The 27,972-nt window shown below is 35.7% G+C and overlaps 2 protein-coding genes across 6 annotated transcripts in view; one reads left to right on the top strand and one right to left on the bottom strand.

The window, feature by feature from the left end:
- Positions 1–18,469, bottom strand: part of LOC113055441 (protein DENND6A-like) — a 20,428-nt gene extending 1,959 nt beyond the window's left edge. The window contains exons 1-19 of the mRNA XM_026221756.1: positions 18,153–18,469; positions 17,633–17,671; positions 17,484–17,526; positions 13,736–13,848; positions 13,518–13,598; positions 11,142–11,247; positions 7,984–8,063; positions 7,819–7,878; positions 7,680–7,735; positions 6,836–6,958; positions 5,766–5,861; positions 3,772–3,866; positions 3,556–3,621; positions 3,369–3,433; positions 3,196–3,285; positions 2,748–2,801; positions 2,199–2,308; positions 1,675–1,852; positions 1–559 (exon numbers count right to left, since the gene is read on the bottom strand). The exon at positions 1–559 is cut by the window's left edge and continues 1,959 nt beyond it. Coding sequence (XP_026077541.1) covers positions 428–559; positions 1,675–1,852; positions 2,199–2,308; positions 2,748–2,801; positions 3,196–3,285; positions 3,369–3,433; positions 3,556–3,621; positions 3,772–3,866; positions 5,766–5,861; positions 6,836–6,958; positions 7,680–7,735; positions 7,819–7,878; positions 7,984–8,063; positions 11,142–11,247; positions 13,518–13,598; positions 13,736–13,848; positions 17,484–17,526; positions 17,633–17,671; positions 18,153–18,356 — 1,791 coding nt within the window. The 5' untranslated portion in view covers positions 18,357–18,469 and the 3' untranslated portion in view covers positions 1–427. The remainder of the gene's footprint in view (positions 560–1,674; positions 1,853–2,198; positions 2,309–2,747; positions 2,802–3,195; positions 3,286–3,368; positions 3,434–3,555; positions 3,622–3,771; positions 3,867–5,765; positions 5,862–6,835; positions 6,959–7,679; positions 7,736–7,818; positions 7,879–7,983; positions 8,064–11,141; positions 11,248–13,517; positions 13,599–13,735; positions 13,849–17,483; positions 17,527–17,632; positions 17,672–18,152) is intronic.
- A 1,969-nt stretch (positions 18,470–20,438) lies between these two features.
- LOC113055440 (sarcolemmal membrane-associated protein-like) overlaps positions 20,439–27,972 on the top strand; it is a 48,568-nt gene continuing 41,034 nt past the window's right edge. For all 5 annotated transcript variants that reach the window (XM_026221754.1, XM_026221751.1, XM_026221752.1 and 2 more), the window contains exon 1: positions 20,439–21,779. In XM_026221754.1, coding sequence (XP_026077539.1) covers positions 21,582–21,779 — 198 coding nt within the window. In that variant the 5' untranslated portion in view covers positions 20,439–21,581. The remainder of the gene's footprint in view (positions 21,780–27,972) is intronic.

Here is a 27,972-nt window from a genome sequence, read left to right as displayed (position 1 = left end):
AATCTCAGGATCATTACAGAATGTAAACACATTAGACTCAATGGACTTAAAATAGGCTTCCTTTACTTTATGCAAACTATAATTTCCTGATTTTGAGCTTACGGATGACCTGGATGTGTTCTTATGAAGCAGATTTGATGTTCTGGTGTGACAGCACAATCTTTCACAGATCTCTCTTTCCTGACTCCATCTTCATGTTTAAAAGCAAAGGGAATGTTAATCTCACACGGTGAGACTTACAGCAGAGAGACTCAGAATGTGTCCGTGACACGCGTGCATCATTCTGCCAACATTCGCCCCTCTCACGCTCAGGCACAGTCACTTCCTGTGTGGTTTTTGGCAATGCCAGCATTGTCCGTTCAAGGGCAGCAACAAGTGCACTTGAGGAGAACAGAGCAGAAATCTAGCAGGTGTCTGTGGCTGAGGGTCAGGGGCTCGGAGGTTTGTGTAGGATGCCCTGCAGGTCCTCAGGAAGAGACAGGATGATGCTCTCGATATGGGCCTGCAGTTTGGGAAGAGTTCCTGGTTTGACAGGAAGCTGATCCTTCTCGGCCTGAGTCTGAGACACACGATGGAAAGCAGCGTATGAATTTAATTACACATTTATGCAGTCGATGTACACACTGTAAAAAATATTTTCAAAGCTGTGAATAAAAACGATTACAGGAGTACATTTAATAAGAAAATACTAGTCTTTTTTACTTTAATTTTTACAGAATTTCAGGTTTAATTAAAGTCTTTTTTTAAAAGTTATAAACAGACTACTGAAGCAGGTTTTTATTTGAGTAGTTCTACTTTAAAAATGTCATGTTTATTTCAATGTGTTACTTGCTGTTTATTTGTAACTGATAAATTTACTCGCAATTTCTGAGTGAAATAGTGAAAAATACATTTGTAAACAAAGACTATTACAAAGAAATAACTATTTTCAGTCTTTCTACTACAAAACTTCACATTTAATTCAATGCTGTTTCTTTGTAATCATTCATGAAATTCAAATAGCAATTTCTAATTTAAAATGTCTATACACCATTTTTTTCACTGAATATGACAATAGCTATTTTTCCAACCAAAGTTGTGTTTTAAATAAGAAAATCGCATAAAATATTGCAAACAAAGTGGCATTTCCATTCTATGCATTTAAAAGAACACGTGGGAAACTGAAAATATCAGTAATAAAATAATAAGTTGACACAACTAGGGATGCATGCAAGACTTTTTCCCTTCATATTAAATGACAAGACAAATGATGTCATGTTATCTCGCATTTAAATGCATGATTTTTAATGATGTGAGACGATTCTGGGAATTAATTATAGCAAATCAGACTCTGTCTCATGCATTTCAATTTTCAATATTTTAGATATCTGGAGTAACCAGCAAACCAATCATATGATCTGTCAAGCAGAGGTTTTTCAAGCCATCCAAGATCTAGATGAGCTTGTTTCTTCATCAGATTTGGAGAAATTTAGCATGATGTTTTTATCAGCTGTTTGGACTCTCGTTCTGACGGCACCCATTCACTGCAGAGCATTCATTGGTGAGCAAGTGATGCAATGCTACATTTCTCCAAATCTGATGAAGAAACAAACTCTAATCTTGGATGACCTATAGTTATTTTCAGCAAATGTTCATTTTTGGGAGAAGTATGCACAGGATGAGTGCAGTGCTCACCAGTTTCTCCTTGAGTTTGAGCACCAGGTCGACCGTCTCCACCTCGGTGTGTTTCTGTATCCGCAGCCGCAGGTCTTCCTCACACAGCGCCTCCAGATGAAGAGCTTCCAGCTTCTGCATCATCTCCTTCCTGCGGTTCCTGAACCAGCCGTCGAAGTTCGGAGTCCTCAGGAACTGCCTGCGCGAGTCGAGTTCGAGAAACGTTAAAGACCAAGGCTGCATTTATGTGCTCAAAAATACAGTAAAAAGACTAATATTAGGAAATATTTTTACAATTACAAATAACCATTTTCTATGTGAATATACTGTAAAATGTAATTTATTTCTGTGATGCTCCGCTGTATTTTCAGCAGCATTCCTCCAGTCTTCTGTGTCACATGATCTTCAGAAATCATTCTATAATATACTAATTTTCTGCACAAGAAAATTTGTGATGCTTCATATTTAAGCTAAAACTATGATATTCTACTATACTACCCTTTACTTCCTATATATACATATACACACATTATATAAATGTGCACCTGTAGAGGCCGATCCAGTCTCCTTTGAGTCGTGAGGTGAGCTGAGGTCCGGCCTTCTCCAGCGTCTTCATAAACTCCTCCTGGTTGAACGGCCGAAGCTGGGGAGGACTCTGAGGAAGGAAACAAAACAAAGAGAAACATTGTGAGTACCGTATTTTTCGGATTATAAGTCGCATCAGTCCAAAAATACGTCATGATGAGGAAAAAACACATATATAAGTCGCACTGGACTATAAGTAGCATTTATTTAGAACCAAGAACCAAGAGAAAACATTACCGTCTCCAGCCACGAGAGGGCGCTCTATGTCTTCTGTGTAGACTACAGGAGAACTGAACAGCATAGAGCGCCCTCTGGCGGCTGTAGACGGTAATGTTTTCTCTTGGTTCATGTCAAATTAATTTTGATAAGTCGCATCTGATTATAAGTCTCAGGACCAGCCAAAGTATGAAAAAAAAGTGCGACTTATAGTCCGGAAAATACGGTATTCATAAAAATGACCAAATCCTTTAATTGCACAGTAAAACATCTGGTGAGTAAAAATCTCTTACTTTCCAGGGAGAGATGCTCTTCTGTAGAGGCATTAGACTGGCCACATAACGCTCCTGCAAATCAACCATATCATATTAAATTAGATCCGCATTTCATTACTTTAACATGCATTTAGCAGGTTTTCAGGAACAGTGTTATTTTAGCATTACTGATATATTATTTCAGTATTTGTTTTCAGTTTCATATAATTTAATCATGTGCTTTTGTCAGTTTTAAATACATCTATCTAGCTTTATTTCTATACTTCGGACTTATTAACTTCTTTCATAGATTTGCGAAGGCAACATTACTAATTCTTGTTAACATTTTTCATGCAATATTTAAATTTTCAGCTTTATTTCTGTTAATAGTAGTGATGTTAGCAGTATTAGTTAGCAATAACACTGTTCAGGACAGAGCGGGGCACATGTGAACGGTTTGATTTTGCATGCAAAGAAACGTTCTTACCAGTGGTATGATGAAACTCTGTGTAAGTTCCAGGAAATATCGACGCAGAATTGCATTCTGGGCCGCTGAAGGACGCTTCTGTTGGACTCCCTGATGTTAACAGCGAAAATAGTGAATTTATTCATGCGCTTGAATGTTTCAGCAGTGATATAAAACAGCAGAGAGACACTCACCTTCTGCAGCTGCTTGATAATGTCCTCGTCTTTGTTCAGGAAGGGTTTATATGCAGTGTAGACACCTGAGAGAACACGCCAAACCAAGAAACCTTCAGTGTAACACCCAGTTTTATTTATATGCTTTTACAGTTTGGAGTCAGGGACTACAGTTTAACTCAAACATTACCAGAAAGAAGAGTCTCACCAGGTTTTGAGTCCAAAGTCTTCAGGTTTTTTAGTTTCTTCACTTTCATTTGTTTGGCCATCTCTCCTTTACAAAAAAAAATAAAAGAAAAAGAGGTTATATTACAGTTTTTAATGAAAAAGTAATATATTGACGTTTGTGTTTAACGTTAATATAAGTCATAATATTTCTCAAACATATCTAATTCTATCTAACTTTATAATTAAAGGTCAGAACCTGCTTGTTTCATGTCTCCGATGCGGATGATGTGAGGCCAGTGCTGCAGAGTTTTGGCGAAAAATGGGTTTGTAACTCCCAGAATGACTGAAGGCCTACAGAAAAACAGTGTAGGGTTAACACAGAGAGAGCTAGTGACACAAACACTTCCTGTCTGAGCTCCAGAAATATCCTCATCCATCGATCTGAACGCAGAGTAGCATCTCGTCTATCATACATCATCCTGCGTGACACTGATCGAATTACACGCTTCGTTTGTAGGTCAAAAGAACGAGAAACTCGATATATTACACACCTGTCTACAAACACAAACAGAAAAAAAAAATTAATGAATAAAAATAAAATATAATATTATAAAATAAATGTATTACAAAACAATATTGTGATAAAATACAATTAATATTGCTATATTTAATCTGCTATATTAAATATATTTATAAACTAAATTATAATAATTTTGAAAGCATTTAATGAAAACAATTAAATAAAAAACAAAACAAAAAAAGCATTAGAAAAAACAACATTACTGGAACATTATTAGTATCTAAGTAACTTCACTGTTGGTTTTTGAAAAAATAAAAAACATTTAAATTATATGTATTATAATAAATTACGATAAATATTTCAATATTTAATACAATACATTAAATATATTAATAAATACAATTTTAAACATAATAAATACATTCAATGACAATAATTAACTTTTACAAATGCAAAAAACATTAATATATTGTAGATTAAATATAAAAAAGGACAGGAATAGTCCCTCAGTTATGGCACTCATATAAATGCTGATTTATATTAAAGTTTATATTTAATCTATCTGGAAAAATACAGTTTTTATATCTATTGGGCACTCACAATAAACTACATGTATTCTAATAAAATATTTCAATATTTAATTAGTATATTAACCTGATAACTGTCACTCACGTTTTTGAAGATAGAATTGAATGTGCATGATACAAACCTAAATTTGTATATTTCTCGACTGAAAACATTTTGTAACATGATTTTGATGTGCCATTTACATGGTAATGCAATGTCTGATTTTAAAATGTGTTTTGAAGGATGAATTTTGAGATTTTATGTTTTCAAGTGATATATAACGTCTGATGATTTCTAAAATGTGATAGAGAAAAAGGCAACAAGGAAGTTTTTTTTTTTTTCTGAGGGTGCACTCTTGTCATAAATTGATCTATTACTTTTCCTACATAATTTTTAACAAAAAATATTGGTATAATATATATTTGGGAGTCTTAGACCTTTCCAACGATATATAGTTTGTCAAGATTAGATTAAATTTGATTGTAATATAGTATAGTCAATGTAGGTGTCCCGTATACGGGACGGGGTGACATTTAACAGGTTAAATGTAATCATAAATAAATGTAAATATAATTATTATAAATAAATGTAATCAAACCAAGTTACACAAAGGCAAAACATATTAAAATATTGTATGTTTTATACAAAAATAAGGAAAGGGATAGTCGCTGTCACTTTACTCAAACAAACTTTGCTTTTTTGGGAAAATGTAATTTCATAATAAATTATAATAAAATAAAATATTTCAATATCAAAACACATTATTTAAAAAATACATAAAATATATATGTATATATAAACTACGGTATTTTCCGTACTATAAGTCACACTTTTTTTTCATAGTTTGGCTGGTCCTGCGACCTATAGTCAGGTGCGACCTATTTATCAAAATTAATTTGACATGAACCAAGAGAAATGAACCAAGATAAAACATTACCGTCTCCAGCCGCCAGAGGGCGCTATAATGCTGATCAGTGCTCCTGTAGTCTACAATGAGCAGCATAGAGCGCCCTCTCGCGGCTGTAGACGGAAATGTTTTCTCTTGGTTATAAATAAATGCAACTTATAGTCCGAAAAATATGGTATATAAAAAAGACTGATTGAACCGCATACATCCAGTTTCTTTCTTCATGCATGTGAAATATTTTACACGGTTTACTTACGGTGCTTGTGTTCGAGTGGTGTATTCCTTAAACTCACTGTCATGAATGGTGAAGTACGGCCGGAAATCACTGCAGTAGCGCAGCGGAGAGATACAGCTGCACGGAGACAGAGACAGATCAGTCTGAATCATTAGAAAGTGAAATATTCTGCTCACGGTAAACTCAGTGTGGTGTGTAACAGTGTCTCTGGAGTCTCTATATCACACACATCAACTGACTTCACAATTATCTAGCTGCCCTTCTTCAAGGTCGACCACAGCGTGTGAAACTCAGCATTAACCCGATCTGTCTGCTGCTGAGTACTGCATTACACCCCATGCACCTGGACGCTCACTGGACTTTTTTGCACAATGGAATGGATTTAGATATAATACAATTGTGTTCAAATGAGTCCTATATGTCTGTTTGCCAAAAGCATTATCATTTTATAAAAAGCACAAAGGAAGAACTACTGAAGATGGGTGTTTGGCTTCTGTGCACGTCTAGAGTTCACTCACTGATGTGCAATTTCTAAATTCATGTCATGTGCAATCAGAGAGAAACGTGATGATGATTTAAGAAAGAAGTTTCCTCCTGCATTTTCAACACAGAGTGATGTCATCAACAACTGTAGGCAAACATTTAGTGTTATATCAAATATATATATCATATCTGCATACAGAGATGTGATCGTTTCTGATGCATCTTAAGGTAATCTCATAAAATACAGATTCGGCTATAAAATATGATCGGATTGATTATAAAAAAAAAAGCATGTAAATTGAATTCTATATCATAAACAACCTGCAACGAACATGCATCTTACTAATAATAATCACAAAAATTACTTGCACAGTTTTATTTTAGTATCACTGATATATGACTGATTTAGTTTTTATTAATATGTTTTCCTTTCATTTTAGAAGTTTTAATAAAAAAAAAAAAAAAAATATATATATATTAAGAGGAGGCCACACATTACAGTGATTTTACCATGGTTAAAGGGTCTTTACACCTCTTAGCAGTGGTAAAATCACTGTAACACCACCTCACATGGCTTATTATTTTATTAATATTATTATTTGCTGTACCTGACCAATGCCAAAACAGTGTCTGAAGATTCTGCCGGTGATGGGGCCATGACCACCAACGCTTCACCGAGCAACACAAGCTCCCATAACATCTGAATATGAAAAAACACTGGATGGAAACACCTACAACACAAGAAACAATGAGAATATTAGGATAAATTACACAACAGATCATTAACTGGATGCTGGAATATATAGGATTTTTTTTTTCAATACCATTTAATGTGAAATATGCAGGCAATTCGGAGGAAATTCAGTCTTAATAAACATTTTATGACCAACACAGTTTGAAATTTTGATTAAAACTTTTATGCGTTAAAAAAGTGACCATGAAGACATTCTTAATGTTACACAATATTTCTATTTCAAATAACTGCTTCTTTTAATGTTCTGTTCATTAAAGAATCCTGAAAAACTAAATGTATCAGGGTTTTCACAAAAATATGAAGCAGCACAACTGTTTTCAGAAATGTTTCTTGAGCAGCAAATCATCATATCAGAATGATTTCTGAAGGATCATGTGACACTGAAGACTGGAGGAATTATGCTGAAAATTCAGCTGTGCATCACAGGAATAAATTACATTTTAGAGAATATTCGCATAGAAAATACTTATATTAAATCATAAAACATTTTCACAATATTAAAGCTTTTTACTGTATTTTTAATTGAATAAATGCAGACTTGGTGAGCAGAAGAGACTTCTAGTGTATGTCAACAACTTGCACTTTTCTCTGTTACCAGCAGGAGGCCCCAGAGGAGAAGTAATAAACAAACCCAGCCCAACTATGCAATATAGTACAATATGTACGAGCCACACTAGCACACAATAAACATGCTTTACCTGAAAAGATCCACTTCATGGACAGTGGGCAGAACGATGGACACTAGACTGTCACTCTGTGAATGAAAGATCAGACTCAATACATGGAAGCACACTGACGTAATCCCTCTGAATATGTCAGTGGTGGTGTGGTTCATACCGGCGCGGACTGGACAAGCTGAGACGTTCCAGGCTTGTCATAACACGTGGGGATTCGCAACTGAGGAGAGCAGACAGCAGCAGCCGTTAAAAAAGTGCAACGGATATTCAAACACTTAGCTGACATCTTGCAAAGAAAGAAAGAAATAAGAAGATAAAAAGTTACCTTCATGACCACACCCATGATGGGGAGCGTGAGGATCTTCCCCGGACACGGCGTGGGCCAGCGGTCAATGTCATTACATGCTTCAACGCAAAAACATACAACATTCATCAATACATTAAGTTCAGCAAGAAAAAACAAGAATAGGCAACATGATTTACAGACTATTTAATTTTAGAATTGAGGAATGTTGCCATGTAGTTCTGTTCTGAGTAATTGTTGCATGATTGTACACGGTTGCTAAGGTATTACACAGTTGCTAAGGTGTTCTGAGTCATTGTTGCATGATGCTACACGGTTGCTAAGGTATTACGCAGTTGCTAAGGTGTTCTGAGTTGTTGTTGCATGTTGCTAAGGTGTTCTGAGTCGTTGTTGCATGTTGCTACACAGTTGCTAAGGTATTTCGCAGTTCCTAAGGTGTTCTGAGTCATTGTTGCATGATGCTACACTGTTGCTAAGGTATTACACAGTTGCTAAGGTGTTCTGAGTCATTGTTGCATGATGCTACACTGTTGCTAAGGTATTACGCAGTTGCTAAGATGTTCTGAGTCATTGTTGCATGATGCTACACTGTTGCTAAGGTATTACACAGTTGCTAAGGTGTTCTGAGTCATTGTTGCATGATGCTACACTGTTGCTAAGGTATTACGTAGTTGCTAAGGTGTTCTGAGTCGTTGTTGCATGATGCTACACGGTTGCTAAGGTATTACGCAGTTGCTAAGATGTTCTGAGTCGTTGTTGCATGATGCTACACGATTGCTAAGGTATTACACAGTTGCTAAGGTATTCTGAGTCATTGTTGCATGTTGCTACACGGTTGCTAAGGTATTTCGCAGTTGCTAAGGTGTTCTGAGTTGTTGCATGTTGCTACGCGGTTGCTAAGGTATTACACAGTTGCTAAGGTGTTCTGAGTCGTTGTTGCATGATGCTACACGGTTGCTAAGGTATTACGCAGTTGCTAAGGTGTTCTGAGTTGTTGTTGCATGTTGCTAAGGTGTTCTGAGTCGTTGTTGCATGTTGCTACACAGTTGCTAAGGTATTTCGCAGTTGCTAAGGTGTTCTGAGTCATTGTTGCATGTTGCTACACAGTTGCTAAGGTATTTCGCAGTTGCTAAGGTGTTCTGAGTCATTGTTGCATGATGCTACACTGTTGCTAAGGTATTACACAGTGGCTAAGGTGTTCTGAGTCGTTGTTGCATGACGCTACATGGTTGCTAAGGTATTATGCAGTTGCTAAGGTTTTCTGAGTCGTTGTTGCATGATGCTACACGGTTGCTAAGGTATTACGCAGTTGCTAAGGTGTTCTGAGTCGTTGTTGCATGTTGCTAAGGTGTTCTGAGTCGTTGTTGCATGTTGCTAAGGTGTTCTGAGTCGTTGTTGCATGATACCACACGGTTACTAAGGTATTACACAGTGGCTAAGGTGTTCTGAGTCGTTGTTGCATGATGCTACACGGTTGCTAAGGTATTACGCAGTTGCTAAGATGTTCTGAGTCGTTGTTGCATGATGCTACACGATTGCTAAGGTATTACACAGTTGCTAAGGTATTCTGAGTCATTGTTGCATGTTGCTACACGGTTGCTAAGGTATTTCACAGTTGCTAAGGTGTTCTGAGTTGTTGCATGATGCCACACGGTTGCTAAGGTATTACTCAGTTGCTAAGGTGTTCTGAGTCATTGTTGCATGTTGCCACACGGTTGCTAAGGTATTACGCAGTTGCTAAGGTGTTCTGAGTCCTTGTTGCATGTTGCTACGCGGTTGCTAAGGTATTATGCAGTTGCTAAGGTGTTCTGAGTCGTTGTTGCATGATGCTACACGGTTGCTAAGGTATTACGCAGTTGCTAAGGTGTTCTGAGTCGTTGTTGCATGTTGCTAAGGTGTTCTGAGTCGTTGTTGCATGATGCTACACGGTTGCTAAGGTATTACGCAGTTGCTAAGGTGTTCTGAGTCCTTGTTGCATGTTGCTACGCGGTTGCTAAGGTATTATGCAGTTGCTAAGGTGTTCTGAGTCCTTGTTGCATGTTGCCACGCGGTTGCTAAGGTATTATGCTGTTGCTAAGGTGTTCTGAGTCATTGTTGCATGATGCTACACGGTTGCTAAGGTATTACGTAGTTGCTAAGGTGTTCTGAGTCAGTTGCATGTTGCTACACTGTTGCTAAGGTATTACACAGTTGCTAAGGTGTTCTGAGTCATTGTTGCATGATGCTACACTGTTGCTAAGGTATTACGCAGTTGCTAAGATGTTCTGAGTCATTGTTGCATGATGCTACACTGTTGCTAAGGTATTACACAGTTGCTAAGGTGTTCTGAGTCATTGTTGCATGATGCTACACTGTTGCTAAGGTATTACGTAGTTGCTAAGGTGTTCTGAGTCGTTGTTGCATGATGCTACACGGTTGCTAAGGTATTACGCAGTTGCTAAGATGTTCTGAGTCGTTGTTGCATGATGCTACACGATTGCTAAGGTATTACACAGTTGCTAAGGTATTCTGAGTCATTGTTGCATGTTGCTACACGGTTGCTAAGGTATTTCGCAGTTGCTAAGGTGTTCTGAGTTGTTGCATGTTGCTACGCGGTTGCTAAGGTATTACACAGTTGCTAAGGTGTTCTGAGTCGTTGTTGCATGATGCTACACGGTTGCTAAGGTATTACGCAGTTGCTAAGGTGTTCTGAGTTGTTGTTGCATGTTGCTAAGGTGTTCTGAGTCGTTGTTGCATGATGCTACATGGTTGCTAAGGTATTTCGCAGTTGCTAAGGTGTTCTGAGTCATTGTTGCATGATGCTACATGGTTGCTAAGGTATTACGCAGTTGCTAAGGTTTTCTGAGTCATTGTTGCAAGCTGCTACGCTGTTGCTAAGGTATCCTGCTTCACTGCTGCACATGCTATGCTGTTACTAAAGTGTTCTGAATCATTGTTGCATGTTCCCATGCAGTTTTTAAGAGGTACTGAGGTATTGTTGCATGTTGCTATGCAATTGCTAAGTTGTCAGTTGAGTCATTGTTGCTATGGAGTTTCTAAGGGGTTCTTCTGTGTGTTGCAATGCGGTTAACTATGTCCTTAATATTATGGTGCCAAAATAATAATCTTGCTATTTGGTTTTCTAATTAGAAAAGGTGCAAGATGAGTCAGTCTGTGTTGTCCATGTTTTCAAGACTTACCGGCCTCTAAAAACGGCTCCTGTTTCTCAAAGTATTCAGGGGCGATGAGCTTCAGCAAAGAGTGGAAAAAGGTCACGTAGGGCAGCTTGCTGATGAGGACCAGAGACTGCAGGAGCGAGACACACACATGCATACACGATGAGAGAAATATCATGAAGTTCAAAAATCCTCTCCAGATACAGACCAAAACAACAGACAATAATAAAAGGAATAATTTGGCTATGACTTTGTTCTTCCATAGCACAGAAAAGAGGATACGATGCAGTACATTCACACTGGCATAGATTAAAATATGATGCATTAAGAGCCTATATAACACATTAATGGGGATTTCTGGAGTTTTGGCTTTTTTTAAGGATCATACAGTATGATATAGTAAAAACAGGGAGAAACAAACAGCTTAAGATTATGCAAACATAATTGGGCAGAGGCTGAAATATATAACACCAAAAATATACAATTCTGAAGATTGCAATGTAGATCATTGAGATCTTCACAAAAGAATAGCAGATACTTACACAGAAATGCACATAAATATCAGTAACTCTAATAATGACTTAAGATATTTAAATGCTTAGTTTGATGATCAAAACATAATGCAATTCAATGATTGTGTGCAACAGGTTTTTCAGAAAAGTCATCGAATATGCATAGGCTTTATAAAGTAAACGATCAAATGCAAATTTTTTATATTTGCTCAAATGCATCTGAAATCAGTTGGGAGTGGTAAGGAATCTAGAGTAACCAACATGGTTCCGTTAGTAAAGAAAACAAACCGGGGTTGTGTCCGTTCATGTCACAAACCACAACGTTTTATTGATGCTCAGTGAATCATCTCAGGTATTGCATAAGAAGCTACAAGGCCCCAGAAACCTCCTGTGTCGAAGTGTTAAGGTGTCGAAACACTCGCCGTCTTTAAAAACAACAACTTGAAAAGTTCCAGCTCTCCCCTCTAATCTCCGCCTCTATTTTTAGGGTGTGAACAACGGTCGCTGGTGATAGATCAGACTGCAGTGTTGGGACTTGTTCAGACTCAGAGCTGCACTTGATCTTAGCTGGGGGCGGATTTCAGGTTTAATGTAAGGACTTGGGAACCAAAACAAAGTGAAAAACCATTTAAAGCTCCCTGTAGAATAAAAACACCACTCAACCGTGCTCAAAATCACTACAACAAACCACTCGACCAATAAGAGTAGAGAACAGGAACAGAAGTTTCAGGAGTGACATCTGCTTTTAAACAATGGAGTGAAGCCTCTAAATTAGTGTTTTGTGTGTATGGAACAAAACTCACAACCAAAATAGTGATGGCTGACACCTTGGTAAGGACTGCAATGTTTTGGCATCCACTATTTCTGACCAAATTAATATTAAAGCAACCAAAGACTGGATAACTTCAGGAGTTTATGTTCGGGAAAGCTGCTTTTAAGGGCACGCTTTTGAAGCATTGCCATGTCCACTTATTATAAGCGCTTTTGGGTTTGTTGTTTGAGCTTGGCTTATAAAGCGATGCAGTTAATAGTGTACGCAAGTGCAGGTCACAACCATTTGGTATTATTTTTAATATTTGGGTTTATTATGGACTTGTTCTTGTTTGTAGAATTTCTAGCAAGATCAAGAGTCAAGACGTTCCTCGTTCCCTGAGATTTCTTGCACCGTTCATTCAGAAGATTCAGCTCTTATATGTTTAAATACATCACAAAGGGATCGTTAATCCAAAAATGAATATTAGCTGTAAATTTACTCGCCCCCAGACCATCCAAGATTTAGCAGAACAGAACAAGTTCTTGGTGATTCATAAAATGCAAGTCAATGGCTACCATCACTTGAGAGTCAAAAAAGAAAAAGCATATACATGCAACATCATCTCCTGACGTTATATTGAGCTCTTATGAACTGAATCGAACGGTCTGTGCAAGAAACTGAACATTATTTACAAAACTTTAAGACCTCAATATATCATCAGGAGCCACAGGGATTCATTTTGCTTCTAGATATGCTTGTTTGACTCTTAAATAATGGCATCCGTTGACTTGGATTTCATGAATCACTGAGGACTTTCAGACAAAAAACATTTTTTTCCATAATATGGAAGTCAATTCTCACAGGTTTGAAACATTTTTAGGATTAATCAATTACAGAATTTTCTTTTTTGGTTGAACTGTCCCTTTAAGCAACTGTATTTAGCTGCAGTGTGTATGTAGCCAACATTGTACAAGTTATAATGTGCACTAAAGGGCCAAGAATTAGACAAAAAATGCTTCACTGGAATCATTTGTCGCAGAGCCAGAAGCAACCTGCAAGTCCTAACAGATAGCAGATGTCACTTTAATTTCATCATGTCCCTGATCAACAAGTGATAAATCATTTTGGTTGTACCTTCTGAAAGTAGCCTCTCTTGAGCGACTTGTCTCGCACCTGTCTGAAGTACACATACCCGTAGTAATAGCCCTGATCTTTCTGTGGAAAATGAAAACAAGCACATTTTTCATATTAGTGATAATGACATGCAATAGATTATTTGCAGAAGTATTTCAGATAAGGGCATGCTCTGCTTCATTAACCGGATCAGTTATGATTTATAGGTTGATGTCGACCTTGAGACAGACCGGTGCATCCCGGTCGAAGTGGTCGAGGAAACATCCGAGTGACGACTTCCTGTCTGCGGCCTGCCGGAAACGGAAGCAGAACTGTGTGTCCCCGAGACAACCTGTGAGCAGAGACACAACCGGTTACATTTATCTGCAAAACTACACAGCTTGAATCAAGGCCATTCATCTGATGTGCTTGTTTTTTCCAAAACAAATCTGACTTCAGCCACAATATCTGGGCTGCAAAATCAATCTATTCTGCAGAAATAAAAGCCATGGTACAAATTTGATGTGTTTTTGCCATTTAAAATAGCTAATAGGCTTTAGTTTACATCACAGTACAGCAAAACTGCATCTTGACATCAATGAAGGCACTTCAAATTCAGGTGTGAGAGACGTCATCAAATTTTCTTCTCCATTACAATTAATATTTCCAGAATTCCAGAAAACATATTTCATTTAAAATGTCAAATAAACATTTATATTTCAACTTTTTTTTCAGAATGCACAATAAAAATGCCATCAAATCCAACACCTACTGAAAAAAAAAAACAATTAAACACAAAAACTATTTTGATTTAAAGGGGTCTTGAAATATTTATAATTACTACATTAACTCTAAATACGTCGCTTAGAAAAACACTAAGCTGCAGATCTCTGAAAAATCAATAAATACAAAATAATAGAATATTATATAATATATTATTACTAATAAAATATCATATAAATCACGGAATAACACAAAGCTTGAAATCTAAAAAATAATAAATAAATAACTAAGATAATATAATAAAATATTGAAATAAATTATCTGTATGTTGTGTAATATGAGCATGACATTTACACGTCTTTTAGACATTCACAAAAAAATTTAACACAGATGCAACATTCACAGTAGTCTATAAAAAGCAGTGTTTACTCAACAATCGTTACATCAGGACAACGGTTTAATAATTAGGATTCAATCAATAACTAGGGCTATAGATGATAATTAAAAGGGCATTATCATGGAAAACACTAAAGAGAGAAATAAATAGGTTGACAAATATATATATATTTTTAAAAAGATACAAAACTTTCTAGTTAAATGTTTCTGAAATGAGGTCTAACAAAAATTTACGGCATTTTTCTGTAAAGAAAATCGATGATTATTAAAAGGTCCTTATCACAGAAAACACTTAAGATAAATATGTTGACCAATCAGGGTTATTATAGTTAACTAAAACTAAAATTAAACCATAAATTAAAAAAAAAAACTTTAATTTCAAATTGTTGCAACAACATTTTTGATCTTAATTTATTTTAACTTGATGTACTAAAATTGCTAAAACCGAAATAAAAATGTACAAAACTAAAAATGCCCAAAACACACAAGAATACTAAAACAAGCTCAAATTAAAGTCAAAACTGAAGATATACAAATAAACTAAATTAGTATCTCAATGATACTAAAATAACAATTTGAGAAAATATATTTTTTATAGAGAGACATTTTTATACTTTTTTTTTGTTTATTTAATGTCAATACTTTTATTAAAACAAAGCCATTTTTTCTGTAATAGTCAAAGCTTTTAATAGTCATGCTTGTGACGGTAGCCATTCAGTGTTTATTCGAAACATTACTACTGACAATTTTATAATTGACCCATAATTGAAGTATTAATATTTCCACTACAAGCTTCAATACAATTTACTTGCAGCTTTCTACACTGTAAAAAAAAAAAAAAAGAAGTTCATTTTCATTCATGAAGTTACAGATTTTTGGAGTATGTTTTACAAGAAAATACCATTTCAAATAGTCAACTTTAATTTGGTGTGTTACTTGCTGATTCCTTGTAATTATCTGTAATGAGAACCCGAGGTCCTCTAGTAAAAGAGTGATTCAGGGTTGATTAGCAGGTTACATCTGAATTTTTCTACAACGTTTGTCAAACAGTCCATTCACAGCAGGATATCCTGTGTATATATCTTAGTGCATTAAATCCCAAAAATGTTAAATCAATTAATTAAACCACTGCAATGCTATGATTTCACCATGGTTAATGGATGCCATTAATTAAACTGCAGTTCAATAGGGTCGGTAAGATTTTAGCTGCAATTATTTGATTAAAATATACAGTTACATTGTGGAATATTATTGCAATTTAAAATATCTGTTTTCTATATGAATATCTGTTAAACTGTAATCTATTACTGTGATCAAAGCTGTATTTTCAGCATCATTCCTCCAGTCTTCAGTGTCACATGATCTTCAGAAATCACTGTAATAATCAGATTTGCTGCTCATTCAACCATTTATTATTATCCAGGTTTAAAACAGTTGTGCTGCTTCATGTTTTATTTGTGGAAACCATGATATATTTTTTTGAGATTTAAATCTTTCCTGTAATTAAATTTTTTAGCGATCTATTTAATCAATTTCTTGTGTAGAACCTGGTGGTTTGAAGGATAGTGGCAACACTTAAGTAAAGCTTCACTGTGATCCTTAAATCAAGTCTTTAATGTCATCGAATGATTCTTGTTCTAAACCTGAACCATGCACATATATTGTTTTAGCTCAGAAAAAAATGTAATGGGATACCTACAAACACAAAGAATGAGTTAAATATTATAAGTATAAGTATGTGAAGATTGCTTTTTACTAGTTTGTAAAATATGATACACATCTGTGCTTTCAACAAAACATGCTACATCCTGTAAGATAGCATATTGTATTGCAAGAGAGCTGAAGTGAGTAGAATAGGATAGGATTTCTGCTCATACATCAGGTTCTCCAGTTTCAGAAAGACGAGAACATGATCAATAATAACTCACCAGGAGATTCACTAGCGGAGAGTGAAATCCACAAACACATTCATGCAGAATAAGAGCGTCCGCGTGTTTACAAGGTCACTAACACGACTGTCCTGCAATCTTCAAATCCTGTTCTTCCTCGTTTGTACCGCATCGCTATTAATAACCCAGGTTTAGTACAAACTACAGTAACAGGCTGTGTCTTCTCTAATACAGAAGAGTCAGATACTTCACGACCCACGCTGTGAGCTTCTTTCTGAATATGCATGTGGTGTTGCTAAACTCTCAACCCACACACATTATTTAGCGTAAGGATCATAGTACTCACTCAGATGAATTACAGTGCTCCAAATCAAACACAAGCCACACAACACGACTGCACTGCTTAAATCACAAAACAGACACTTTGAGGACTAATAAGACTCACATACAGTATATCAGGATTTAAAAATATATTAACAATCCCATCAATGTTTTATTATCAATGAGATATATATATATTTGTTAGGTTATATAAAAAATAAATAAATAAATAAAACATGTTAACCTGAATGCACTGTAAGTCACTTTGGATAAAATCTGCTAAATGCATAAATGTAAATGTAAATGTATATATATATATATATATATATATATATATATATATATATTTCTTGTTATAATTTGTTATATGACTAACTTAAAATGAGAAATGTTTCCTTGGAAACAAGCTGAATTACAATAAGTTTAAATTTTTTATATTTTATTACAATTCCCATTGATCTTATTTCACGTAAAAAAATGGTTTTATGGTTTTTGTTTTGGTTAACTATAATAACCCTGGATTTAAATATTAAAAGCTTGTTCAACTCATAGATGTTCAAATCTACATTCATGCATTTGTGCATCTCACCAGCTGTTTATTATTTACAACAGATACAGGAAGAACAAAGAAAATCCATAGTGATGGAATACAAATCACCTGAATTGGAGTCTGGGAACGACAGATAGCATATACTCGTTTTCTAAAATGAGAGAAACAAAGAACACTCAATATCTTAAAATTAATCTGAGTTCATTTTAATCTGACAGGACGAGATTATATATATATATATATAAACAGTTTGGTACCTCTTTTTCAGTGAGTCTGGAGTGGTGAGGATAGATAACCTGCATTAGAAAGAAATAACATGCAAAATGAAAACAATTTGTATTTTCAAAACTGCATTTCACAAACAAATGCATAAATGACACATAGATGAAAACATTTAATGCACAAATATTTCATAGCTACTGAAAGCCTTTCAAAACTCAGGTTAGGTCATCAGGTCAGACACAGTATCATGCACAAAATGAACTGCTTACACTGCTCTAATATCCTGCTGTACTGCAAAACTGCAATTACAGTAATTTGCAATAAAATAAAAAGTATCAAATTATATATATATATATATATATATATATATATATATATATATATATATATATATATATATATATATATATATATTAAAATTGCTAACTCAGCTATTTTTGTTAGCCACTGATGCTAGCAGGTTTTCCATTGACTTCCACACAGTTAGCAGGCTAGCTCACAGATGACAGCTGAACAGACCGCAGTAATATGAGCTAATATGACAGTGTGCTGTACCTCCACAGCTTGGCCGAGCTCCAGATCGAAGCCGACCACACAGATACAGTGCAGCCAGGAGGAGAAGCGGTCCCACGGCAGCAGCAGCGGCTCCTCTACCGCTGGAGGCCCATCGACAGGCATCTCCTCAGCCGGGGAAACTTTCAGAGTATCTTCCGGGTCTTCCATCTGTTCTTCCAGTCCCTCAGAGCCCTGAAAGGCCATGGTGTTACCCTCCGCTCGACCCAGGTGTGATCGGACTCGGTTTAATTGATGAAAGCAAGAGAATCTCGAGCTGTAAATAAAAACACTTCCAGGATGAACGGGGCGGAGCTTGCGTCAACAGCGTGCTAACGTCATAAGTGAAGTCAAGATTTTGACGGGAGCGCGCACGCAGCCACGGCGTCTCTTGTGTACTAACCCCATGAGTTTTAACTTTCGTATGATAAAAAAATATATAATAATAATAATAGTAATAATAATAATAATAATAATAATAATAATAATAATAATAATTGTGTATTTTATTTTCAGATTTACATTTTGGAATGCAAAGAACAATAAAATACAATATGCGATTATTTATTTGATTATAAAGAGACCATGTACATAAAAAGAAGCATGATCTTTGCTAACTAAATTTCTTACTTTTTATAAATGATTTTTATTTGTCCATAAACATTAAGGGGAAAAAACCTATATATATATATATATATATATATATATATATATATATATATATATATATATGTGTGTGTGTGTGTGTGTGTGTGTGTGTGTGTGTGTGTGTGTGTGTGTGTGTGTGTGTGTGTGTGTGTGTGTGTGTATGTATATTTTTAATGTTTATGATTGGCATGTCAAGTTTATTTATTTGTTTATTTATTTATTTATTTTTATTTTTTTTGTGCAACCCTCAAGGCTTTTAGTGTAATTTTGGCCAATAAACATTCATTCTTAAATTATGATTCTAATTATAGTTTAGAATGTATAGTTATAACTAGTGCAACTGAGGAAAACATAATCCTTTCTGAATTCCATCTTTGCATAATTAAGTTTAATATTATTTATTTTTAATCCGATCTGATAGGTCAAATATGGTTTGGTTTCATTTAAAGATTATTGGATGGCTTTCTGAAATATGTAGTCTCTGTGGCACTCTTGTTGAAAGTAATAACATGTTAAGCTCTGTTGTCTATTTTCATATGAGTTCATATGGTGGCTTGTCTCTTTAACATCATATAAAGTCTCAGGCATCACTGAACCGCATCATTATTTGCATATAGTTGTTTCAACAGTGATCACTTAATTACTCCTTATGGGTCACATTAAGAACCAAAACAAACCAATTGGATTAGTCTGAGCAAGACAGAGTCAAATCAGCATGGTCCATTTGGTGTGACAGATGTTCAGTGTAATTTAGTCCACAGATTTCAAGTCCAAACACAGGGATTGGGGGCGGAGTTAGCTTTGAAACACTCCTCCTTTTAGGGATGACTGTGAACTCCATAAATAACTTACTGGGAGCCTAGAAGCCCCTTTCAAATGCTTTGATTTTGCCAATATGCATTTGTTTTATGCTGTCTGTGTTTGCTAAGTAAGCTGTTTTGTCAATGAATATTAAGTAAAACCCTTCCAGTTCAGCATTTTACTTACTTGGATTATTTAAAATGAATAAATTGGACCAGATAGTGAAGGAAAAGTGTACAGCATTCATGAGAACTCCTTCAATGCTGTTTTAAAAAGGCATTCTAGCAAGCACCTCATGAATATGGTCTAATTTAATTCATGAATTTAACAGACACTTTTATCCATAGCAACTTACAGTGCTTTCAGGCTTATATTTTTTTACCTAACATGTGTTCCCTTGGAATCAAACCCACAATCTTTTGCACTGCTTACACAATGCTTTTCCACTGAGCCACAGGAACACTTTATAATTTGCCTTATATTCATAAAGGCTGTTATTATTTGTATAAGTTAACAAAAATTAATGCAGGACTGAACTAAAATTAAAATTAAGTAATTTATTCAAGTATTTATTATTATCTGTACTTATTTGTATTTTTATTCACTGACTTGCTTATGTGTTGTCCTGATGTCTTTCAAATTCGGAACCTTTAGCCTGTAATAAAGTTTGATTTATTGATTAATTATTTAAAAAAAATCTTCATGTTTCTTCTTCCATACCATCAATTTTCATTCCATATGAAAAACGTCATCTTTTTCTCTGGAAACGCCATTCGTCTTCACAGCAGCTCCGCCCCCGTTTACACGTCACCTTTAAGTCTCCGCCCCTTTCTGTGCGCGGCCCCGCGGCGATTTGTGGCCGGTTTGTGTGTGTGTATGTGTATGTGTGTGTCGCTCTTCAGGAGGACGACTTACTTCCAATTATCCTCTTGCACACAGCGATTTTTCCTCCCGTTTTCAGTGTCACCGAGAGCGGAGACCTCCACGGCTCATCGTGGGACCGTGTCATGGACTTTATTCGTTTATTGGTTTGTTTTCAGAGGAATTTACCGCGTCCCTCAGCAAGCTAAGCTAGGTATCGCGCTCGCGAGCTAATAACGTTACTGGATTTGCGCAAATTCTCCGCACTAGGAAGTTGCACAGACGAAAGAAATAACTGCTCTGCACCGGATAAATCCATTTGGAATTATTAATACCCTCTCTTCCAGTCCAGACGGCTTGATAAGAAGAAGATAAAAGGCCATCGTTACCTCATCGGAGCTAACGAGCTAACATGAAGTTAGCCAGCTAACGTTAACGCTTTCGTGTGGAAGAAAACCCCTTCCGAGCTTGCGCATGTTATATGAATTTCAGATAGTTAAAAGCTTGGTGATGTTGGGTTGAATTGTCTTTGAGCTTTTGTTTTTTTATATTGAATGACTGAGGGGTCTTATTGAAGGGTTGGGCTGATGATCTGTCCTGTTAACTTCAGCCAAAACCACTTACCTTAATATTCATCAGGTTTAGCATTTACAGTAGTTACGTTATGTTTTGTATCCGTTAATATAGAAGTCATTGCCAGTTAATCTAGAAACGCATGTTTAATTTTTTTTGGGTAGGATAGATTAGCTGGTCCAACAGGTTATTAGTTATATCAGCGTTGTTGTTGTGGCTAGGCCTATGGTTGTGAAGGGGGATGAGAATGAATTGTGTTGGGAAAGAGGTGTAAGAGCTCAAGTTGTGGACTGTCATCTTAAAAAACTGAGTTGTATGGAATTGGGCAGCTGGGTTGGCATCATGGGGGTATCGCAAGGGGGCATGAAGAAATCATCTACATAGTGTCTAAGTACTTTTAAGTTATGTAGTCGGTCAACTGGACAGCCTCGTATTTTTGTGTGTTGTTCTCCTGATAATTCATTAGAAAGATAGGAGCAACAGGGCAGTCTGGATCAAGAAACCCTGTCTTTCGTCTCTGGTTGGATTTGCACACCCAAGCCATCCTCAATGCCTTCAGCACTGGCCGTGTTCACCTGTCGCCCGAATTCACACCCGTTTCAGGAACGTCATGTCTATCTGGATGAGCCGGTCAGAATCGGGCGATCCGTGGCCCGGTGTCGCCCTGCCCAGAACAACGCCACCTTCGACTGCAAAGTGTTGTCCAGGAATCACGCTCTGGTGTGGTTCGACCACAAGACTGGAAAGGTAAATCGAGTGTATAAGCTTTCTCAGCAGGTGGAACAGGTCAGATGACATGCAGATGAAAAATGCACCTCGAGCTGTCTTGATTCATTAGGATTTTCTGTCTACAATAAGCTTATAAACATTCAGTGGTCCCCACCCAAAAGTCAGTATTTAGACGCTTAAGCTCCATTTGGTAACACTTTACTAAACAGTAAATCCCCATTACTATTGACTATCAATGAGGAATGCATTTGTTACAGTATGCATTAATCTTTGTATACTTTAATAAAAATGCAACTGTTCAATGTTAGCTCGGATCCATTAGATGTTTACAGATAAAACTTGATTTTAATCATAATGTAATGTTGAAATTAAATGAAAGTAGTCTAAATGTAATACATCTGTTTTGCATTGTTAGTTTCAGGTTAACTAATGTTAACCCTTAAAGACTTAGAACATTTTTTGGGGGTGCCTGACACACCTACACCTTTTCTTTGTTTTTCAGACCTATTCTAGCAGTCAGCTTCAAGTGCCATATATCATTGTTAGAAAGAGAACTTAATGTCTAAGTTTAACTAATTTAAAGTCCCAATTTTCCTTTTGTTTTTTTCCAAGAATGAATGAAATTACAGAATTAAGAAAAATCAAGCAACAAATGGGTGTTTTTTTAACCGAAACCCCTAAAGTTTGTATATATTTCTTTAGAAAGTTGAATCTGGGTGTTTTACACTTCCAAATTAAATGTTTGTTTACACTTGACGTTCTTCAAGCAAGTTATAGCCATTATTAACAATTTTGTTATCGACCCTTTTAAGTGAAAAACAGGCATATTTCATTACTATAACTTATTAGAAAGTGTTACCTTTCAGTTAATGTCTGAATGCCATTGTATTGAACGGCAAAATATCACGAGACAGACCCAAGTGTTTGCACTTTATTATTTTTTGTTATAATAGTATAATTAATTTGTATGAATAATAATAAAATAAGTAATTGAGTGCTTGAAAATTACAGAGATAAATTTGTATGAATTTAAAATATTTTACAGTTTGGGGAATCTCAGCAAGAAAGTGTTATGAAATGTTTTTTTTTTGTATTTTAATTAAATGAGAAGTTATTTTATAATAATATAAAATTTTGATGTTCATGTGGCATTAGACAGATAAGATGTGATTGTTTGCCTTTACATGTAGTAGGGCTGTCAAAATGAATTAAAAACTATGTTAAAATTTTCTACTTAGATATGATCAATTTCAATTATATTCAAATTTAAAAGGCATAATTCCAGTTAGGGGGAAAATGCTTTTGGCCTCTCTCCTGAGCCTGCAAGAGGGCACATAACTCAAAATATTGTGGACGTTTCTTCAAAGCGTAATGAAATAAGTGCATAATGTTTAAAATAATGTTTATAAACCATATATAATTAATAAAGTTGCTTAAAAATTAGAAAACAAGGCTGCATGATTGATGAATATTAATCCAGTTGTATGTGTTCCCTTGAACTGATTTGCTGAAATCAATACAGGGATAATAATATAATCTACCGGCCAATGAGATTGCCGTTTGCACATTAGTTCCGCCTACTACAGGAAAGCCTGGAAGTTCTTAAAAGCTGAAGAATTCCAGAGGAACGGCGTTAATTTGACAGGAAAATACAACAAAGAATATAGTTCACATGGAGCGCATCAGTTTTCTCTTTCCCACTCTGTGTGTATGTGCCAAATTAACGGCGAGTCGTCTGCCTACACACTAGAGTTTAAGATACATCAAATACAGGTGCGCTGCGCATCCATTGAGATGAACTGAAAAATAGCACAGATCGCTTGACAGAGAGTGAAACTGAAGCACATTGGCTAATATTAGACGTCATGCAATGTAGAGGGCTGCATCTCTCATGAAATGTGATAGAACATTTTTATAGCAGCAGATGAACAATTTGAGACTTTCACTCATGACATTGCTGGGTCTGTTAAACAGGAGTAAAATATTGCTTTGGCATCTCTATGCTCCGTGTGTCAATGCTGAAAACGACATCTCTTAATTCTGTTCTGGCTTGTGAAATTGGATGTCCGAGGTTTTTAGCTGCCAGGTACATGCACTAGTGTGGCTCTGCTTTTCCAGGAACGTATTATTATTTAAATAATCCAGGAACGTGCTATTGTGAGTTTTGGTTTAGTGATTCACTGAGTTCTAATTTCAGATGACACATTTTGACAGTGCAAGTGCACATCGTATTAGGTCAAAAATAGTTTTCTCCCTCACGGTTGCTTTGAGTGATTTTCTTTTGTTTAGAGGTTTTAGGTGGCTGTGTGTAACATTAGTATTTCTTTATTTGTTGTTCGTACAGTTTGCATGCATAAAGAGGTTTTCTGTGCGACTGGCGGTGTGCCTTTTAAAGAGGAAGTATCTGATGCACTGAAGTTTTGCCATCACTCTGGGGAATAATTTCTTTGGAGTTGTGAAATAATTGCAGCTATGGTTGCTAACTCCAGTCATGTAGATTAAGGTGTGGTGTTTGAATTAAGGGAGTGCTGGTCGCTAGAAAAAAAACAGGTGAGGTGATTAACCCTTCAGAAACCGTACCATAAGTTGAACTGTTCCACCGCTTATATGTATGCAGTAATGATCTGAAGAGACTTTGCTCTGTTGGCATAGTTTCTGTCAGAAAGATGTGCCAAGATGAAGCTACCTAAACTGGGCCAGCCAATAGTTGGCATAATGTGAAACGGTGCCAATATCACCACCTGTCCACTGGCTTTGTGAGGCTCTGTACTATAAATGTGGGCATTGCTGAAAAGGTGGCGATTGTAACTTTGTGCCCGAGTATGTTGCCTGTATTTATAGACATCAATCAAAGCCGCACGGCCGCTAATAGAGTGAGTGTCTGGTTGATTGCAAGAAGCTCTGACACTGCTATTTCTTGGCAAAATGACACGGAAGAGAATGGAGCCAGTGTGTTTCCAATATACATCCCCTCATTGTGTTTCCTTCAGGATTAGAATTTGTGAATGCCCAGGTTTGCTTTGATCTTGTATTGTGTTGCATTACATTTCAGGCTGATCAATAAATGATTCAACCTGAATATCTGTAAGCCTTAATGTGCAGTGCCTGGATACTTTGTAACAGACTCATACAATATCAGACAGAATTTAATTTTGGGTCTTTTCCTGTTTAATGTATTTTGTACATGCAATCTGAACCAATCTAAATCTTCTGCAGAGAAGCTTTTGATCCCATTCAGATCAATTCATTGACTAGGGATGTAATGGTATGAAAATTTCTTATCTCGATTAAAGTGAACAAATTATCACGGTTACCAGTATTATCACGGTTTTGTTATAATGTGCTGGAGGTGTCAAAAAAGTTCATGCACAGAAATCACTTAACCAAAACAACAAATAAAATGACTTTTTGTTTGCATAATCACTAAAACAATAACATTACTAGTGATGTCCGGATTTTAGATGACAACTTGACTGACAACAGTTTAATAGCATTCAAGATTGAGATATCTAATGTAAATGTTCAAATTAAACTTTGAAAAAGATTAATAAAAAGTTAAACCTCACATTTCAATAAAGAAATATAAAAGTTAGAATAAAATAAATTATAATAGCCTTTAAATAAAATAAATTCTAATTGCTTAATAAACCTCTGTGATCACAAAAGCATTGCTATTAAGAACACTTCATTTAGATCAGCTGTCCTTATTTCCACTCCTCGTGCCCCCAGCTCTGCATATTTCACACTTCTCTCTTTAACACACCTGATTCAGATCATCAGCTCATTAGACTTTCACTATGCTTGAAAAATCAGTTTTGTTCAGAAATTATATTAAACGGAAAATACATGTATAATACTAGAAGAATAGTTTTAACATGGTTTGTTGGAACACTACAGTTAGCCCAAGTCCACATTAAATGATTAACTGACTGCTCTCAAAAACGTCTCTTTCTACTATGGCAAAGCTGAGGGTAGTCCCTTCAGAAACCGAGAGAATATGCTGTTAATTTTTAGTTTTTCTTTATTTCTGAATGTATGGCACAATCTGTAGACTACATTATGTGCAAGCTTGTGTGCTCTGTCCATGTGCAGCAATGTAGCAGCAAGTTTCCTTACTTTCGAGCGGAGATTAACAAACTGTACAACTTACAACATGCTTTAACCTCGCACACTCATCTCTAATTATGTTTAATGCATGAGTTGGCATAATTTGTGCTCGTGACGGAGCGATAGCAGAGCGTTTTCAGAGCAAGTGAAAACCTCAACGACTTTCAAAAAATCCACTCATAGCTCCAGACAAAATTACGTCGCTTCGCTCACATACTCGCTCTCAATGCACTTTGAATGGAACAATTATATTCAATTTACTGCTGACCAAGTAGGTCTTTGCAAAATGGTTATTAATTTTATCTACTATTCATGTATTATATTCAAATATATATTTCCACCATCCTTCTGTAATGAAAAACGTTTTGCTTCAGTTACACGTGTTCATGCTAAACTTCTGTATGTTTAGTTAAATTTGGGAGAAGTAAAATATTTTTTTTAATATTTGACATGAACAACCAGAAGCATGTACTTGAAGGGAATTTTTATCAAAAATCTATGCTGATAATGTCCTCACCCCCAGGGCATCCAAGATGAAGATGAGTTTGTTTCTTTATGTAGGAGAAATCTAGTATTCCATCACTTGCTCAGCAATGGATGCTCTGCAGTGAATGGGTGCCGTCACAATGAGAGTCCAAACAGTTGATAAAAACATAACAATAATCCACAAGTAATCCACACCACTCCAGTCCATCAGTTAATGTCTTGTGCAGTGAAAAGATGTCTGTTTGTAAAAAAAAATTAGGCATTTTAACTTTAAATTGTAACTTCTGGCCAAAATATGAGTCCATAACCCATAGCAGGAACGATTCATTCAACTCACTATTCAAGATTTTGATTTCACGATTCGATTTTTTTCACGTTTTTTTTAAATTAACAAAATGAGATTGAAGACATTATACAATAAATGCGAAGTGTTGTTTTATTAGGCTTCTGCTGCACGTTTCTTTGTGAAATTGAAATATAACAAAACTAAATAGAAATTTTAAAACAAACCCCAATTGAAACAACTACACAAATAAAATACATTTCTTAATATGAACGAACTTAAGGCTTAGTCTGTGCACTTTCCCTTTAAAATTAGAGGCAACCACTGGATTTTAATCATGATCCAAACAAAGATGCAGCATGAGTAGTTTTTAATTACTAGTACATAAAACATATCTGAATGAAACGCAGATTCACTCTCTGAATTTGTAAGATCCATTTGAACATCATTTTGAACGTAAGTATTGCGATGAACAATGATACCACTATACATCGGCATCATGATGATGCAAGAGATCGGTCTAGATCAGTAAGTCACATGAGTTCTGGACGATCTGTTATCTTGGTATTCGTATATCACTAGGTTTATTAGTTTAAGGTGATGCTTAGTATATCTGTATGTAAATACTAATATTAAAATGTAAATATCATCTGCTCAAAGTCTAAATTAAAAAGAGCTCTTAAAGTGACCTCTGAGTTCTACCTGGCAACTCTATAAATATCCGCTATTCATGTATCATAATAAGGTTGTTTACATCTGTAGGATTGGCCCTCCTTGTGATCTGTTTCAAACGTGTCTTTATCTGATGCCATGGAAACAGCAGAGAAGAGTTCACACATGTAATGCGATGTGGATCATTTATACATTGCTTGGAAATTTTTTATTTTCATTTAAGCTATTAACTAGAAAAAATATTGCATTGGTCCTACATATGTAATATGTCTCAGAATAAATACATTCTACTTTTTGCTGCTGCTTCTGGATGTGCATGAGATATTTACTGTTCTGTAAGTGTCTTACAGCTTTTATTACATTTAGTTTTCTCTTCAAGTGTTTTCTAATCCTGCTATATGATGTTATTAATATGTATGTCTTGGAGTTGAAAGTACACTCTCAGCATGTTCTTTATAGCGAACTAGCTCATTCACCGTATTAGTTGCAGATATTAATTTGTTTCATTGACAAGCTTACATGATGTAGTGTCTGTTTCAGCAAGGTTTCTAATATTTCAGACCGCTCTCGTAGAGATATCAAATCTCTGCTGCAATTGTTTAATATCTGCACACACATTCAATGCCACAGACAACCGGTAACAAATCGTCGGGCTCTATTTGG

The sequence above is a fragment of the Carassius auratus genome, chromosome 36 (genome assembly GCF_003368295.1).
Source record: "Carassius auratus strain Wakin chromosome 36, ASM336829v1, whole genome shotgun sequence".
In the NCBI taxonomy this organism is placed as follows: domain Eukaryota; kingdom Metazoa; phylum Chordata; class Actinopteri; order Cypriniformes; family Cyprinidae; genus Carassius; species Carassius auratus.
Note: the sequence above shows the minus strand (reverse complement) of the source record. Positions and strands in the feature narration are given on the sequence as shown.